At 38.3% G+C, this 16,412-nt stretch overlaps 2 protein-coding genes across 7 annotated transcripts in view; one reads left to right on the top strand and one right to left on the bottom strand.

Annotated features, from left to right (window-relative positions):
- The window catches only part of CEBPZ (CCAAT enhancer binding protein zeta), a 24,869-nt gene extending 17,292 nt beyond the window's left edge, over positions 1-7,577 (top strand). For all 3 annotated transcript variants that reach the window (XR_015137226.1, XM_086327433.1, XM_086327434.1), the window contains 8 exons: positions 630-696; positions 1,870-1,970; positions 2,421-2,478; positions 2,784-2,971; positions 3,331-3,420; positions 6,417-6,478; positions 6,582-6,663; positions 7,244-7,577. Coding sequence is in view for 2 of the 3 variants with exons in the window: in XM_086327433.1 (XP_086183559.1) it covers positions 630-696; positions 1,870-1,970; positions 2,421-2,478; positions 2,784-2,971; positions 3,331-3,420; positions 6,417-6,478; positions 6,582-6,663; positions 7,244-7,395 (800 nt within the window). In the remaining variant the exon portion in view is untranslated. The remainder of the gene's footprint in view (positions 1-629; positions 697-1,869; positions 1,971-2,420; positions 2,479-2,783; positions 2,972-3,330; positions 3,421-6,416; positions 6,479-6,581; positions 6,664-7,243) is intronic.
- On the bottom strand, positions 5,870-13,122 carry CEBPZOS (CEBPZ opposite strand). 4 transcript variants are annotated; one of them, XM_086327452.1, is made up of 5 exons: positions 12,418-13,122; positions 9,152-9,267; positions 8,151-8,195; positions 7,420-7,504; positions 5,870-6,167 (listed from the first exon to the last, which is right to left on the bottom strand). In XM_086327452.1, exons 1-4 carry the CDS (start codon positions 12,687-12,689, stop codon positions 7,422-7,424), a joined length of 516 nt encoding a protein of 171 aa, XP_086183578.1. In that variant the 5' UTR covers positions 12,690-13,122; the 3' UTR covers positions 5,870-6,167; positions 7,420-7,421. The 4 variants fall into 4 exon arrangements, with proteins under 4 accessions (XP_086183578.1, XP_086183582.1, XP_086183580.1 ...); XM_086327456.1 differs by having other exon boundaries at positions 12,206-12,424; XM_086327454.1 differs by lacking the exon at positions 12,418-13,122 and adding an exon at positions 11,395-12,202.
- Between the last annotated feature and the right edge of the window lie 3,290 nt (positions 13,123-16,412).

A 16,412-nucleotide genomic window follows, 5' to 3' on the forward strand; every position in this document is an offset into this window, starting at 1 on the left:
CATTCTTTGGCATTGCCTTTCTTTGGGATTGGAATGAAAACTGACCTTTTCCAGTCCTGTGGCCACTGAATTTTCCAAATTTGCTGGCATATTGAGTGCAGCACTTTCACAGCAGCATCTTTCAGGATTTGAAATAGCTCAACTGGAATTCCATCACCTCCACTAGCTTTGTTCAGTTACAACTTATAAATCATTTAATTTTAATTGACATCTCACAGAGGTCCAGAGACATAAAAAGACTTAACCAAAGTTAGGGTTGGAATTAGAGAAGCCAAATACCCTTTTTAATCAAGATGATTCTGAATATTTTTATGCTGATAAGGAAACAGTAAAAGTGATTATTAATTTTTTTTCTCTTAAAGTTTGGATCCTGGGTGCAGTTGGAGGACAAGAGAACCCTGCTCTTTCACTGTGATCACTGTTGGCTACAAATGATTGTAGCTGATAAAATTTCAGATGTTGGGTTTCCTCCACACAGACTTTTCCAGACTGTCCTTCACATTATAAGACGACTTCTTTCCAACTTCCTTACATTTTGAGACTTTAGATTTATAGGTATTGTGTACTTAGTCTTAAAAGCTTGAAGAACATAAAAAGAATTCCTTAAAATTTTTAACTTGTTTTCCTAGTTAACAGTAAGGAGTTCCTTGCAAAAGAAGAAAGCCAGATACCAGTAGATGAAGTGTTTTTCTACAGGTAATATACGTAATATACTGGTTCACTGGTTCATTTGAAGAGCTGTTAAATTTAAAATTTTTAGATTCCATAAATGCTTTGTTAACATAGGCCTGTTATGGACAAATTGAAGGATATGTCACTCCATTTTTGTTGGAGGAATTTAGAAATGTTCAGTTTGCTAAATGTTAAGATATCTAAATGAAACGAAAACAAGTAAATTTGAGGGTTTTGTTTTTTAACAATTTAGCACACATTTTAAGAATCTTGTGAAATTTAATCTTCAGTTTTAGTATATTAGTTTTCTTAAAGTCTTAAATCTGTATCAATCTAATATAATGATAAATAACTCATAAGTTATTTGTCTAAAACATGGCTCTAAGGAAAATTAGTAAAATTCATTGCACTACTGTGGAGATAGGGCTTCCCAGGTGGTGCTAGTGGTAGAGAACCACCTGCCGATGCCAGAGATGTAAGAGACACAGCTTCTATCCCTGGGTTGGGAAGATCCCCTGGAGGAGGGCATGGCAACCCACTCCAGTATTCTTGCCTAGAGAATCCCATGGACAGAGGAGCCTGGAGGGCTACAGTCCATAGGCTCGCAAAGAGTCAGACACTTTTGCACTATGGAGATAAGTCCTAAACCTACTATTAAGAGTTATTACTACTGATTCTTTGCCTAGTGAAGGAACTGTTATCTCATCTGGGTGATTGGTTAATTTGGTTTGATTTGATTTGCTTTGTAAATACATTTTGTGTAAAGAATTTTGAGGGTATGATCCCATCAGCAGAATGCTAAGTTTCATTGTCCTTGATAGAATGGGTTGAACTGATAAAATATTGAGATTAGAAGTCATTTAGAGCCAGTTTCTAACATTAGAATACTTGTACCATTTAGTGTTGATACTAAAATAACCTTTTACTGTGCCATTTAATTAAGATGACTTATGGTGTTTTTATGAAGAACCAAGCCTAGATCATTGAAATTTATATCCTTCACATTTCAAACGTTTCCAACTGTTTTGAATTTAAAACTTTTTTCTATAATACAAATTTTAGTCATTTATATGCCACTGAGTTGACAGCTTTTACACTTGTTTGTGGCATTGACCGTAAGTCTTTTGATGATCATAGAACAACAGGCCCTTTGATAAAATCATCAAATGTCAATGTATAACATGCATTTTATTTTAGGTATTATAAAAAAGTTACCAATGTTAAAGTGAAACAAAAACGGAACGAAGATGAAGAAAGTATAGAAGATGTGGACGATGAGGAATTTGAAAAGATGATTGGTAATTTGTTTACCTTTATAATCCACAGAGCTTGAAAATTTTTATTGAAATTTGGACTGAAGCAAAAATTGGGAAATTAGAAAAGTTTACATTGAGCTCACTTGTTGCATATTATATCACACCTACTAAAAATAAGCACTTAAACAGTTCTAATGGAGTAAAAAGGACTGCAATTGCTAAATACTCTTTTATTTGACATTTTCCCTCATTGAATAAAAGAACTGTAGAAAGAAGCTAAAATTAACCAGAACCCATTTAGTTTAGGGATTTAATTAAGGCCAGCATAGTACATGGATTTGTGTAGATTAATAAAAAAGCAGCAGTGTCAGATGTATATCATTTTGGTGTTTACTTATCACAAACAACAGTCATATGTGTTGATTTTAGTATAAGACGTGTCATTTGTTATTTCTTGCTATATCTCACAATTTGTATATTGCTCTCTGGCAGACACATTTGAAGATGATAATTGTTTCACCTCTGGAAAGGATGACCTTGATTTCGCTAGGTAATATGCTTTCCTTAAATTTTTTTTTTAACTTTTTTCCCAGCATTTCTCAAATTACTGTCTTTCAGAACAGTGGAGCACAGGACTATGTGTTATATAGGAGAAAGGTATTGAATTTTGGGAAATAAATATAGTACTTTCATTTTTGGACTTTTATAATGCTTGTTAGTATGTTAAATAAAGGCTCTGAGCTGTCTGTAATTTTCCTTTGAATTCTGTTAATAGCCTAATACCCTGCTGGTCACCAACACATACTTTAGAAAACAGAGTCCTCATTTACTTTACTAATTGTTATTTTTCTTCAGCAACATGAAGAAGAAAGCAAAAGGAGCTAAGGATGACTCAGAAGATGAAGATTCAGAAGATGACGACCTTGATAATTTGGATGATGATGAAGTTTCCTTAGGAAGTATGAATGAAGAATTCGCTGAAATTGAGGAAGATGGAGGAACATTCATGGATGTGTTAGATGATGAGAATGAGGGCATTCCAGGTAAACCTTTAAACAAACTTTCTGCCTTAGCAGAGGCTAGTTTTTCTCTTAAAGGTTTTTTAATATTATCTTGTATTCAGATTTATACTCAAATCAGCCAGAAATTTAAGATCTTCCCATCTCACTTGACACTGAAGTTTTGGGTTTTTAACCAGCTGAGTTGTTTTGGACTTCTGTTTAATCAATATTGAGGCTGTCTATGCTTTTCCTCTTGACCTGTCGTGTTATACTGCCTTTTAAAAATACTGGATTGATAATTTGCAATAATGTTAATCTATATTCATCATAGTAGTTCTGCAGCAGTTTTTTAAAATTGCTTAATAACAACAGAGTTTTTATGTTTTTGTTTTTGGTAACAGAACTTGATGATGAGGTCAGACTCAAAGTCAATAATAAGAAAAACAAGAGAAAAAGTGCAAATGATTGTGACTTTGCTGGGTCATTTCAAGGTAAGAAAATGTATTTAGTCTCTTCTGCACCTAAGCACTGCATGTGAAAGCTGTTGTTCATTATCATTTTGGGAAATTAACTGTTCTATTGGGTAATAAGTTTTATGAATTTTTAATACATAAATATTGTTGTTTTTCACATCCTCCAATTATTTTCTTTCCTGAATTCACTCCTCTCATTTAAATACCTCTGGATCATCTTTTCATGAATGTTTAAACCTTCAATAATAATGTAAGCCCAGGATTTTCATAGACACCTGTTGCATTTTTCCTTTTATCAACTCTTACCTTCCCATCTGATCCATCTATTTAAAAACCCATGCTCTTTATTAACATCATTTTCTTTTTTTAATGAGAGCTGCCATGACAAAATGATTCTGATCTCAAAAATATGTAAAATGAGAGTTTTCATTTCTGCTAATTTGTTCTCTCATATTTTTTAAAGTATATCCTAACAGATTATGCCTTTTAGTGTAATACTTCTACGGTACTAATAAAAGGAAAAAAGCACTATATATTTATCAGGTGATAATAGTTTTTGATAAAATTGTAGAAAGCACTATAATAAATACAAATATTCCTTAATTTGTGGATAAATTCACACACACACCTACCTTTAAAAAAACAAAACAAAAACTTCGATTATAATGCCTCTTTATTTCTGCTTACTAGTACTATGGTACATTTGACCCTTAAATAACATGAGTTTAAACTGAATGGGTCCGTTGGTACAGGACCAATAAACACGTACCGCAGTGCTACATGGTCCTCAGTGGTTGAATCTGAGGATGTGGAAGGCTGAGGTTAAGGTATATTCCTGTTTTTGGCTGCACAGAGGTTGATGCCCCTAACCTACACATTGTTCAAGGGTCAGCTGTAAATGCTAATGAATAAAAATAGACCTGCGAAGTTTAAAACGCTTGACAATATTTTGTTAAAATTAAATAATACAAAACTTTTTGACAGTAAATATCAACAGTAACTCTGGGTGGGTAATAGTCCCTTAGAGACGTTGATGCCTACAAAGTTTAAATACTGCTAACATCACAGTTCTCTTAGATTTACCTGATGCATGTTTACATCATAATGTGTTACCATTCAGAATTTGTCTTTCATTGAATGATAGAAGGTCACACTTTTAATAGTAGCATTTGCCCATAAGGCAGTTTTCCTCAAAATCCCTCAGAAAAGATATGTTGCTTTAAATCCTACTGAGCCTGTTGTATTAAAAGATGCTCTCTCATTGACCTTATTTTTAATAAAGTGCCATTTCAGAAGATATTAGCCTGAAAAGACATCAAATCTCAGTGGATAATAGTTTTGGATACAGATTAAAGGATGTGACAGAATTGATTTTTTTAAAAAGAAACGAAGGGATTTAAAAAGGAAAGAAGCAGCAAACAGATGAATTGATGAGGGTGGGGGAATTCACCCTGCATTTGCTAATGTTGGCTAGTCTAAGAATAAATCTTTTAAAAAAAGAATAAACTTGAAGGAAGCAGTTCAGCAGAAGTACTTGCTAATTGAAGCTTTAGATATATGCCTGTAGGATGAATGAAAACCAAGACCTTTCCTAATACTATACAAGTGGAAATTTTAGCTTAGGAGAAAAATAGCATTATGCACAATTCTGAAATAATACACATTTCACTTTGGAAGATGAAATGCTCTAGAAACATCTATCAAAAATGGCTCTGGTATATCCATACAGAGACATGTACATGACTGTTCATAGCAGCAATATTCATAATAGCCAAAAAGTAGGAACAACCAAATGTCTGTTGAATGTACAAGCAAAAAATAGATGAAGCCCATATAATATTGTTCAGCAATAAAATGGAATGAAATATTGATACATGCTATAAGGTGAATGAGCCTCAAAAATGTTTTGCTGGGAATTCCCTGGCAGTCCAGTAGTTAGGACTCCAGGCTTTCACTACCAGGGGCCTGGATTCAATCCCTGGTTGGGAAGCTACCACAAGCCACGCAGCACAGCCAGGTAAAAAAAAGTTATGCTAAGTAAAAGAGGCCAGTCGCTGAAAACCACATATCACATGATCCCATTTACATGAAATAGCCAGAAAAAGGGAAGCCTTCCATGGAAGGGAGCATGGGACTGCAAATGGGCACCAGGGATAATTAAGTGGCTGTTAGTACCAGAAACATTGATAATAGAGTTTGAATATTGTTTCAGGTAAAGTGAAAATGGGTAAAAGCAATACTTTGAATTATTATAGTTTTAGATAATGCTTTTAAATGTGAGTTAAAATGTAATAAATATTAGTGAACTTATTTAAAAAACAGACTCACAGACACAGAAAACAACTTGTGGTTACCAAGGAGGAAAGAAGTGGGGGATAAATAAGAAACAAGGTCCTGCTGTACAGCACAGAATACTATATATTCAATGGCTTGTAATAAACTGTAATGGAAATGAAAAAATGTAACATATATTAAAAATGTTTTATTATTTCTTCTGTTTTGAAAGGTTTACATATTTAGAATTACAGGGGAGGTTTTTTTAAAGAACCACTTTATTTCAAGTAGTAAACAAAACTCTAGTTATAACACAATAAAGAAACCCTCCATCACTTCTTCACAGTCACTCCAAGGAACAAAACCTCTTACTTAGTTAAAATTTACAGTTAACCTTAAATATTTAAAATACATCCTCGTCAATTTCAGAATTTTAATCTTGCCTGATACTTTGAAATACTTTGAAATCAAACTTTGATTAATGGTCAGATCTGAAAGACAAGAAGACACTATTGTCACCTGAACAGTTCTATTAGGATATTAACTTAAAAAAACTGTATACTAACTCAAGTTATTTTTTTCTCTTTAAATGCCAGCTGCCTAATGATGCTCATAGAAGATAATTATAACTGTGTGTTTTAAGCCAAATAAATATATATTAACAAAACTACATTGAAGATCTTACTTCTACAAAATTATTGGATTTACAACTTAATAATGTAGGCTTATACTTTTTTTAGGACCGAGAAAAAAAAAGAAAAGAGACTTTGATGACTCCAATTTATTTGTATCTGCTGAAGAGGTAAGGCTAACACATTGTTTTAAGCACTTACTGTTGTACGTTGTTTTTTAAGTTTTCTAATAAATGTATTCTCCGCACCGCCCCCCCCACTCTTCTTTTTAAGTTTGGCCACCTATTGGACGAAAATATGGGATCCAAGTTTGATAACATTGGCATGAATGCCATGGCTAACAAAGATAATGCAAGTAAGTAACTTGAATTTTTATTGAGGTTTTAAAATAGTCTTAAGTTATAATTTCTGAAGATCTAAATATTTTTGGAGGACCTTTTGATAGTAAGAAGGGAAAAATGATTCCTTACAACCTGGAAGGAATGACTTTTTCACTTCTGTCTGCAGAGCATATGGGATTAAAAAGTACACTACAGCAAAAAAGACTACAGCCTACAAAAACTACTTTTTTTTTTTTTTTTAATGGAGGCAGGCTATTTTTATATAGTATAAATTTGCTAAGTAACCTTATAAATATTTTATACATCTTTTAATTATTTCTGATATTGATAGTTAACTGGCTGCTCTTCTTTCAGCAGTGAGTGTTCAGGGAAAAGAAAATCTTTAGAGCATTTGTTCCTTTCCTGTCCTAGTTGTTTATTTGTAAGTAAATCTTTGATGATAAATACAGAAGGAAAGCAGCAAACAAGCAGGGGTTTGTGCAGCAGATGGGAAGTGACTATAAGCCATGGCAGACTGGAAGCTCCTGTCACTCAGGGTGTTCTCTGGAGCCCCAAGAATCTACCGTGCACTCATCTTTCTTCTCCCCTGCAAAGGTCTCAAACAGCTTAGATGGGAGGCTGAACGTGATGACTGGTTACACAACAGAGATGTGAAAAGCATCATCAAGAGGAAGAAAAATTTCAGAAAGAGGCCAAGAACCACTCAAAAAATGAAAAAGCAAAGAAAATCAGTGTTTTCTAAATAAATTACAAAGTAAAATTCCACTTACTCCTAATTTTTATTGCTCAGCCATTTTTCTTGATCTTGCTCTCTGATTCCATACATTCCAGACTGTTCAATGGATTTGTAATACACTATAAATAAAAATATCTGTCATTTATAAAATCATGTAAAAGTGTTAAAATTAAACTATACTGAGAAAAAAAATCCAGCTGTTCCCCTTTATTTCTGCACACTAAAATGAAAAAGACGACAGGATACATATGTTGTGTGTAAGCTCTAGCATCTCTAATCTCTACTAATCCTTGTAAGGAACACTGTTAACTAAGCATTACTTTATACCAGATACTGTTTGAAGTAATTACATAATGTTATCTTTTTTAATCCTTATAACAATTCATGAGATGAGCATTATCTCTACTTGATGGAGAAAGAAAAAGCTCCAAGAAAGTAGCAAACCAGACATGAGTTTTGAGTTTCAAGCAGTGATTTGATTCCCATCACCCTCAGATAAGTCTCATTCCAAAGTCTACATTCTTAACCCACTGGAAGAATTAAGAATCCAGCCCATCACTGGGATTAACTCATTGGGTAACTGCGATGAGAATTTTCTCCACTGTGTTCTTCAAAAGGAGTGAAAGTAGAGATGAACAGTATTTTTGGAAACGGACATCAAAAAATTAAAAAGTGATTCAACCCTTAATTGGTCATAACTAATTTATAAAGTTTACCTGAAGAACTTGCTTTGTACACACAAATTTTACTTAAGGAAAAACATACCTTCTAAGATGAAGGGGAATTTTTTGCTCATTGTATGCCTGAAATCTAATGAAAAAAAAAGTTTTAAAATTAGGCATGATTAGAAATTCACTGTATTAACACGTGGAGCCATAATTTAGTGCTAGCCTTAGGGTCTATAAGACAGGAATCCTATAAATTAGAGAAGCTATCTTTTTAAAATAGGGTCAAAACTACACTTACAGGTAGTCTTCATAGCTATTTTGGAGTTTTTAAGATTTGACCTATATATATGATTTAATTTATTTCAAAATGGTATTTTAAAAGCAGATTTACAGTGTTAATGTGAAATTCCCTTGTGTAATTTTATGAACTGTTTTATGGATGCCATTTTACCTTGCTCTGAATTAGAAATAAGACTGTACTACACCCAATTTTTGAAGTTGACCTTAAACCTTAGTTTGCTTTTAAATACCATTTGTATGTTTTCTTTTATACCCTTACATCCTTTAAGATAAATGACAAGTTTCAAAGATGGCCACCACCCCAGGACGACTACTCCCTGCTTTAGAGAAAGGGAAAGTAGCACTTGCTGATGGCATGAGGAAGGCTGTTAGTGCCTAATGCTGAAGAAGAGGAAGAACTCTAACCGGAGCAACTGGTTACTTGACAATTCAGCTATGCTGCTTGTTTTCTCAGTTTGTCAAACAATGAGATGTAAGGGACAGGCCGGATTTTTTCCATCTATACTCCCAAACTAAGCCAGACCAAGGACACCTACTCTATGCTTCCCATTAGGAAAATCCATGGAAGTATGAAACATTTTCCTTAGTCTATAGACATTTAACTTTTGGTGGTTGGGGAGAAGTAAGTCATTTATTCTATAATACAAATAATTAACACCTAGCTTCCTCCCCTTGTGCCCATAAAATGCCTAATACATTGACTGAAGAAGCAGTTTCTCCAAAAAAGCCATTTAACCTAAAATGTGTTAGTGAACTGTACATCCCCCTAAAAAACACTAATTTCTGAATTATGATTACCTTGGCTTGTGTTCATCTTATTAAACAAAAAATATGCTCCAAAAATGCCCATAAGTTCAGCTACTAACACTCCTTTAAAGATCTTCTTTGCCAGTGGATCCATAGAACGGGACATCCTAAGTTTAACAAATAAATGTAAACCTGAATAAACATATTCAAACTTAATAACATTGAACTTCAATACATTTCAATAGTTTGAGTGATTACATAGGAAGGAATAAAACCCCAAAGTTAGTGTATGCAAATTGTATTAGACATGTCTCACTTTCCTAGTTTTCAATCTCCATGCCTAAGGTGCACAATGAACCAGAGACATGATTAGAGAAAGCAGAGAGGAGACAAAATTGAAGGTATTGTGAAAACTAACAACTTATGGAACTAAGATTTTTAAACTGCCTAAGAATATAGAATGGTGGGAGATAGGGAGCTGAAACTAGAAATTCCTAGTTTCAGCTAAACTAGGAATTAAGATATGTTCTAATGAGTATGATATGTGGAGTTCTTCATGAAGTAGCCTACAAAAGCAAGATTATTCTGTAAGTGGTTAGATCAATACGTGTTTTATAGCTGGAAGTTTTCATTTATGTAATATATTGAAGTATGTGCCATAGTTCATAGCATTTTCTATAAAGATGAGCAATAAACTGGTTCTTGCTCCTAAGGAGTTGCTATTCTAAGTTTTTTCAAACTAATCACATCACCCAAAAGCCTTGTTAAAAATGCACATTCTTTGTTGACTTCCCTGGCAGTCCAGTGGTTAAGACGCCATGCTTCCAGTGCAGGGGAAGGAAGCAGGTTGAATAATTGGTTGGGGAACTAAGATACCACGTGCCACAAGGCGAAGCCAAAAAAAAAAAAAGCATATTCTTGGGCCTCAACGGGCAATTCCCCAATCCCCAAATCTGATTCAGCAAGTCCAGAGTTGGCACCCCGTAATCTGCCCTTTTACAGACAACTCCAAGTGACTTTTATACAAGAGGCTCCTGGACCACGTGAGGGGAAACACTGACCATGATCACCCACTAAGTGGCAAGACTAGACTTCAACTCTTGATTCTCTCCCTGTATTATAAAAGCCCATCAGAAGAAAGTGCTTGAGTCTGTATTCTCTTTCATGAAGGTAAAAGCTAACAAGGAAAGATCTATATAACAAACTAGCATATCTGACTCTAACTGAATAAATGAAATATAGACCAAAGTTTTTACTCTGCCTCAAAGTCAAGAAGGCCAGGAGAACCAGTGGTTTTTAAACTCAGGATCTCAGCATTGTCCTGTGTATGATTTGTCATACTGTTCCATTCTCTGTGTGAAATGGCACAGCCTGTAATACTCTACCCAGCTCTCCTCTCATTCCACTCAATTTTAGCTTCTTTTCAACAGTCTGAGGGTGGGGGTAATTAAATACTTTGGTAGGATTATCCTACTAATATCCTTACCAGGTGTCCCTCCCACCCCACCCCCAAGATCCCTTCTCTCATTTTGATAATGTGATCACCCTGAGGCCTGAAAGATTAAAACTTTATTATTCATGCCTAAGTGAAATGAAGCAGAAAAGTTTAAAACTTACACATAACTAAGAGGCAGTGAGGGAGTAGGAAGGAAGATTTGTTTTCCTTTGTGTACTGCTAGACATTACATTATAGGCTGTACATTATAGGTTTCCCTGGGTAGCTCAGCTGGTAAAAAATCCACCTGCCATGTGGGAGATCCCAGTTTGATTCCTGGGTTGGGAAGATCAACTGGAGATGGGCTAGACTACCCACTCCAGTATTCTTGGGCTTCCCTGGTGGCTCAGACTGTAAAGAATCTGCCTCCAATGTGGGAGATCTGGGTTTGATCCCTGGGTTGGGAAGATCCCCTGGAGGAGAGCATGGCAACCCACTCCAGTATTCTTGCCTGGAGAATCCCCATGGACAGGAGCCTGGGGCTGGGGGGTACCCTGCAGTCCATGCAATCCCGAAGAGTTGGACATGACTAAGCACATTTACTGCCAGGAAATAAGCCATAACCAGTACAAGAGCTATCTTGGGGTTATTTTTTAATGTTCAAGTGCTGAAAAAACAAACAAACACACCATAAAGCCAGCCTTACAGGCAGATCCAGAGAGTAAGGAATTCAAGTAGAATTCTGTTTTGTTAGGAAAGCAAGGAAAAAGGTTCAAAAAAGTAAAGTCCATAAATAAAGCAAATTTTTAAAAGACTAGGAAAAAAGTAAAGTTCAAATAACACTGTAAAAAACATTTACCTTTCTTAAAAACAGATATATGTACATTTCACATTCCAAGTCCCTCAGCTTCAGAAAAGGTGTTTATAACAACTGATAAAACCAATTTAATGAACACCAAAGGCATACCATTCCACAACAGGTTACTAACTGGTGGAGATGGAATAAGATTAGACAAGATTTTTGGATAATGGTGGAATTCAGGTGACATTTAAAATAAATCAGTCCTTAGAGTTCCCTGGTGGTCTAGTGGTTAGGATTCCGAACTTTCACTGTTGTGGCAGGGGTTTAATCCCTGTGACTGAGATCTGGCAAGCAGGGCAAAGCCAAAAATAAATAAATAATAAAGCAATCCTCAGGTGGGCTGGGAAAAAAGCAGGGCTGTGTGTCATGAGGGTAACATCACACTGGGCTGAGACGCTGACTCAGGATGCACAAGCTTAAGACAAATACGCATATTGCCTCCAAAAAACCTCAGCTGTGCACCATAGCCGGCTATGGACACTGCTCAGCATCTCCAGGCAACATTTCAAACAGCAACGTCTTTCCTTCCACTCTAAACAACAGGCTTCCCAGCTCCGACCCTGAGTTCAATGAACAAAAGCAGTTTTTCCAGGTTTTCAGTGTCAAGAGCCAAGCAACCAACAAGGCCCCCAAGCGTGGTCTCAGGTTGGCTACCAGGGATCCTCAGCCCCTCGCAGCCCCCGCATCCCCGGTGCCTGGGCTCCTGCCATCTCCCCAGTTCCCGGGTTCTTCCCGACCCGCCGGGACTCCCAGCACACTCCGGCCCGGCCAGGTGCCCACATGCACGCTCAGCGGAAGGAACACTGACCGGTCGCCGGACCAAGGTCACCGAGCGACCCGGAAACACTCGGGTCCGCCCCTCGTGCAGACCAACACAGTCAAGGAATGTCCTCTTTATGATACCAGAACTCTGCCGTGGTCCCTACAAACCTCAGCCCTCCTCCTCACTCTGGGGAGACCCTGTCGGGCACGAAGAGCTACAGCCAAAAGTCTAGCAAGAGGGCTGCACAAGTACCTTACCTGAGGCGCGGACTCCAGGGGTTGCGCATGCGCAAAGTGTGGCAGAGCCCTCCTCTCCCGGGCGTTGGCCCCGCCCCCAGACCGTAATTACCGCTTACTGTGCATGACTGAAACGGCTTAGCAGTAGCAGCAGCAGCAGCAGCAGTGCTCTTACTACCCTGGTGGCTCAGCCTCAAAGAATCTGCCTGCAATGGAGGAGCTACAGGAGACACAGGTTCGATCCCTGGGTCAGCAAGATCCCCTGGAGAAGGGCCAACTCTTTGTGACCCCATGGACTGTAGCACGCCAGGCTACTCTGTCCATGGGGATTCTCCAGGGTTGCCATGGCCTCCTCCAGGGGATCTTCCCAACCCAGGGATCAAACCCAGGTCTCCCACATTTCAGACTGATTCTTTACCATGTGAACCACCAGGGAAGCCCAACATATACACAGTACTACATATAAAATACATTACCAGCAAAGACCTAACGTTTTAGCACAGCAAACTATAGTCAATATTTTGTAATAACCTATGAGAAAAAGAATCTGAAAAAATACATAGATATATATGTATGTATAACTGAATCACTTTGCTGCACACCTGAAACTAATACAACTAAATAAAAAGGAAGAAACTAGGAGCTTATAAATAAACACTTCAATTAAAAACATACTTCAATTAAAATAAATCCTTCAATTATGTACTTAATAAACAAATACCTCAATTAAAAACAAACAGGGACCTAGGAAGTTTGCTGTCCATTCTCCCACGGACATCTCAGAGGAAGACTAGCTAGTCAATCTGGTGGAATCCTCGAGTTGAATCCTTCCAACTACCTGACATGAGGCAGCAGAGATTAGTCTAGATAATCCACTGCTGCTGGTTGCCAAAGGGCACCTACTGGACAGAAGGGCCAGGATGTTGGTGATGGCGCAGGCTTCCCTTCAGATGGCCCAGGACACAGAGCAGTGGGGAGCTGTGGCCTCTGGCGGGCGGGCACTGTCCCTGAAGCAGGGGCAGCAGGGGCAGAATCTCTGTTCTGCCAGCTGCTATGCTCTGGAGGGAGTGGCTCTCCCATCACCCTCAGCCTAGGAGACCAAAGTGTTACCAGATACACCATCCTGGATCCCGAATATTTCCATCATCCACTAACTCACGGACTCCATCCTGACTTCCTGATGGTCAACTTCTGATAAGGGGAGCCAGTTTTTAGTAAACTCTCCAAATACAGAGGTTACTCCCTTTCCCTACGTATTGGATTCCAAGGTCAATTTGAATCTTGAACTGCCCTGAAAGTAGAACATCTCTTGCTAAAGAAGAGGGTGGGGGTGGGGGAGGAAACACAACATAATCTGAAGGGGCACCCCAAGGAAGATGGCACAGGAAGGGCCAGTTTACCTGCCTCTAAAAAGCAGCCTTGGGTCAATCAACACACAGGAGCCCTCTGCTATCTAATACCTGCTTTGCTCATCAGTCTTGATTTCAATCTCCTTAGACTTTTTAAAAAGTCACCTGTACTCTGGGTGGGTGGAAGTGTCTATGTGTGTATGTGTGTGTGTAAGTTCACAGCCTGGGAGAAAAAATTAAAGGAAAAGAAGGCAAGAGGGACCAGTCTCTTTAAACTGAAGGAAAGGAGCTTCATATAAACCTCCCAGACTCAGCAGAGCCAAGAATCAGTACCATCTGAGAGGTCCAGCACCACTTGCCTCAGGCCTGGGTGGATCCAGCTGAACAGGAAGCTGGGATTTTGCAGAGCCAGAGGTCCACCTGCAAATGCATCATCTAATCCCGATTATTCTGCAATCATGCATGAAGGTTGACAGGTTGCCCTGAGTTTAGGGAGACTAACAAAAATCAGACCTCACATTACCAATTCTAGACAGCCCCTAAATCTTCCTAATCACAGGCATTAGTATCAGAACAGGATCCAGTCACTCTTTTTTTAATGTCACTGTTTGAATTAATGTCTTAAGTTCTACCTTCCCTAGGGAAACAAAGACTCTGTACAATATAAGAGATAATCCCACTAAGCCACTTGGCAGGGAGTCCAGTCTTACACCTTTTCTTTTTTGGGAGGGAGATTCTGAAATACACAACCTTTCCACCTACACTGAATAACGTCCTATTATTATGTACGGTAATAAGAGCTTCAAGGGGTAGTGCTGTATGGAAATACAAAAACAGGACTTCCCTGGTGGTGCTTCTGCTGCTGCTAAGTCACTTCAGTCGTGCACGACTCTGTGTGACCCCATAGACGGCAGCCCACCAGGCTCCCCCATCCCTGGGATTCTCCAGGCAAGAATACTGGAGTGGGTTGCCACTTCCTTCTCCAATGCAAGAAAGTGAAAAGTGAAAGTGAAGTCGCTCAGTTGTGTCTGACTCTTTGAGACCCCGTGGACTGCAGCCAACCAGGCTCCTCCGTCCATGGGATTTTCCAGGCAAGAGTACTGGAGTGGGGTGCCATTGCTTTCTCCACCCTGGTGGTGCAGTGGATAGAAATCCACCTGTCAGTGCAGGGGACATGGGTTCAATCCCTAGTCCGAGAGGATCCTAGTCCTGGAGGATCCCACATGCCATGGAGCAATGAAGCCTGTACGCCACGACTACTGAGCCCATGCTCTAGGGCCCGGGAGCCGCAACTAGTGAGCCCATGTACCTAGAGCCTGTGCTCCACAAGAGAAGCCACCGCAATGAGAAGCCCGTGCACAGCAACTAGAGAATAGACCCCACTCTCTGCTACCAGAGAAAGCCTGAGCACAACAAAGGCCTGGCACATTTAAAAATAAAAATAAAGATGAATAAATCAATAAAATTAAAAATGTAAAAAGACATAGAAAAATAGCAAGACTCAAATATTTTAATTTTACTAACTTAAAAAAAATAATCACAAATATAATAAAACCTAGCTACTCATTTTAACTCTGAAACCTCTTAGGTCAGTTCTTTCCCTTCAGTAAAATGGAGATTAAAACTTCCTGTCCCACATCCACCACCTGCCTCACTGAGACACTTTCTGTTGACCGGTATAACTTCGTCAACTCTATGATGGACATGCTTTCCACATTTCTGAAATTGGAATGCACCTCACAATCAATGGATACATTTAATACTGTGTTTATCCCCAAATGCTGTTATTGAATATAATGTTCTAGAATCCAGGGAATTTATTTCCCTTGCGGTCATAAAAATCCATCTCCTTAGGAGGTAAGATTTTTTTTTCAGTGAAAAGTCGCGGGGCCTTGTTTCTCATAGCCTGCAAAGTAGCACCGGAAATGCATTGGTAGAGACAATTACACTGGGGCCTCTAACAGAGATCTTGCTGTAACCATCTGTCTGCCAGGGGATTCAGCTGCACTGCCTACATTCCTGTCCCAGCTCCTCAAATGTCTGACTCTACTTCCCTCCTGTAAAACTCCAATTAACCCACCTGTAAAATGGTAACAACAGTAACATTGATTTCATAGGGCTATTTAGTGAAGCTACATGAAATCATCCATGTAATGTTACCAGCGTGGCAGGATGTCTGCTACATACAGGTGATCAATAATGTTGGGTGTTATTTTAATTTATATATGGATATGAATGACTGTAGCAGCGAGGTAATGATGCACAACTAGGAGCTAACTTCCTCAGTGTTAGCATGAGTTTAGAGAAAGGCAAATGTGGGTTTTAAAAAACTATGTTCATAAGGCTATAGGAAAAAAAATGGAGGAAGAGTAAGGAGAACGATTTGGAGAAGAGAATGGGATAAAGAAGAAAAAAATGCTCACTAGATGTATACCGAAAGTCGACTTAAGAAGAAGCCAACGAGAATACATTTTGACCCAGAAAGTATACTAGACAAGATGTATGCTAAACTGCTGAGACAAAGAGACTGCAGAAATCCAGTGGCTGCCACAAGACAGGCAATTGTATTCTTCCACACACAGTTCATGATATTGGTTCTATGTAGGGTAGGTGATGGGATGGTGATCGCATGTTGAGTTCCTGTATCTCGTTGGTCTGCCATCTCCT

Source organism: Bos grunniens, chromosome 11 (assembly GCF_055505025.1).
Source record: "Bos grunniens cultivar Pamir isolate PY7600 chromosome 11, Bosgru_T2T1.0, whole genome shotgun sequence".
NCBI lineage: Eukaryota > Metazoa > Chordata > Mammalia > Artiodactyla > Bovidae > Bos > Bos grunniens.

Excerpts from the sequence above, each read along its gene's own strand:
- CEBPZOS (XM_086327452.1), bottom strand. The coding sequence starts at position 12,689 with ATGGGGTCACAAAGAGTTGGCCCTTCTCCAGGGGATCTTGCTGACCCA. Across the intron at positions 9,268-12,417 it reads CCCTGGAGTCCGCGCCTCAG|GATGTCCCGTTCTATGGATC; the intron begins GTAAGGTACTTG and ends TGTTAAACTTAG. Across the intron at positions 7,505-8,150 it reads ATTCCCCTTCATCTTAGAAG|TGTATTACAAATCCATTGAA; the intron begins GTATGTTTTTCC and ends TTTTATTTATAG.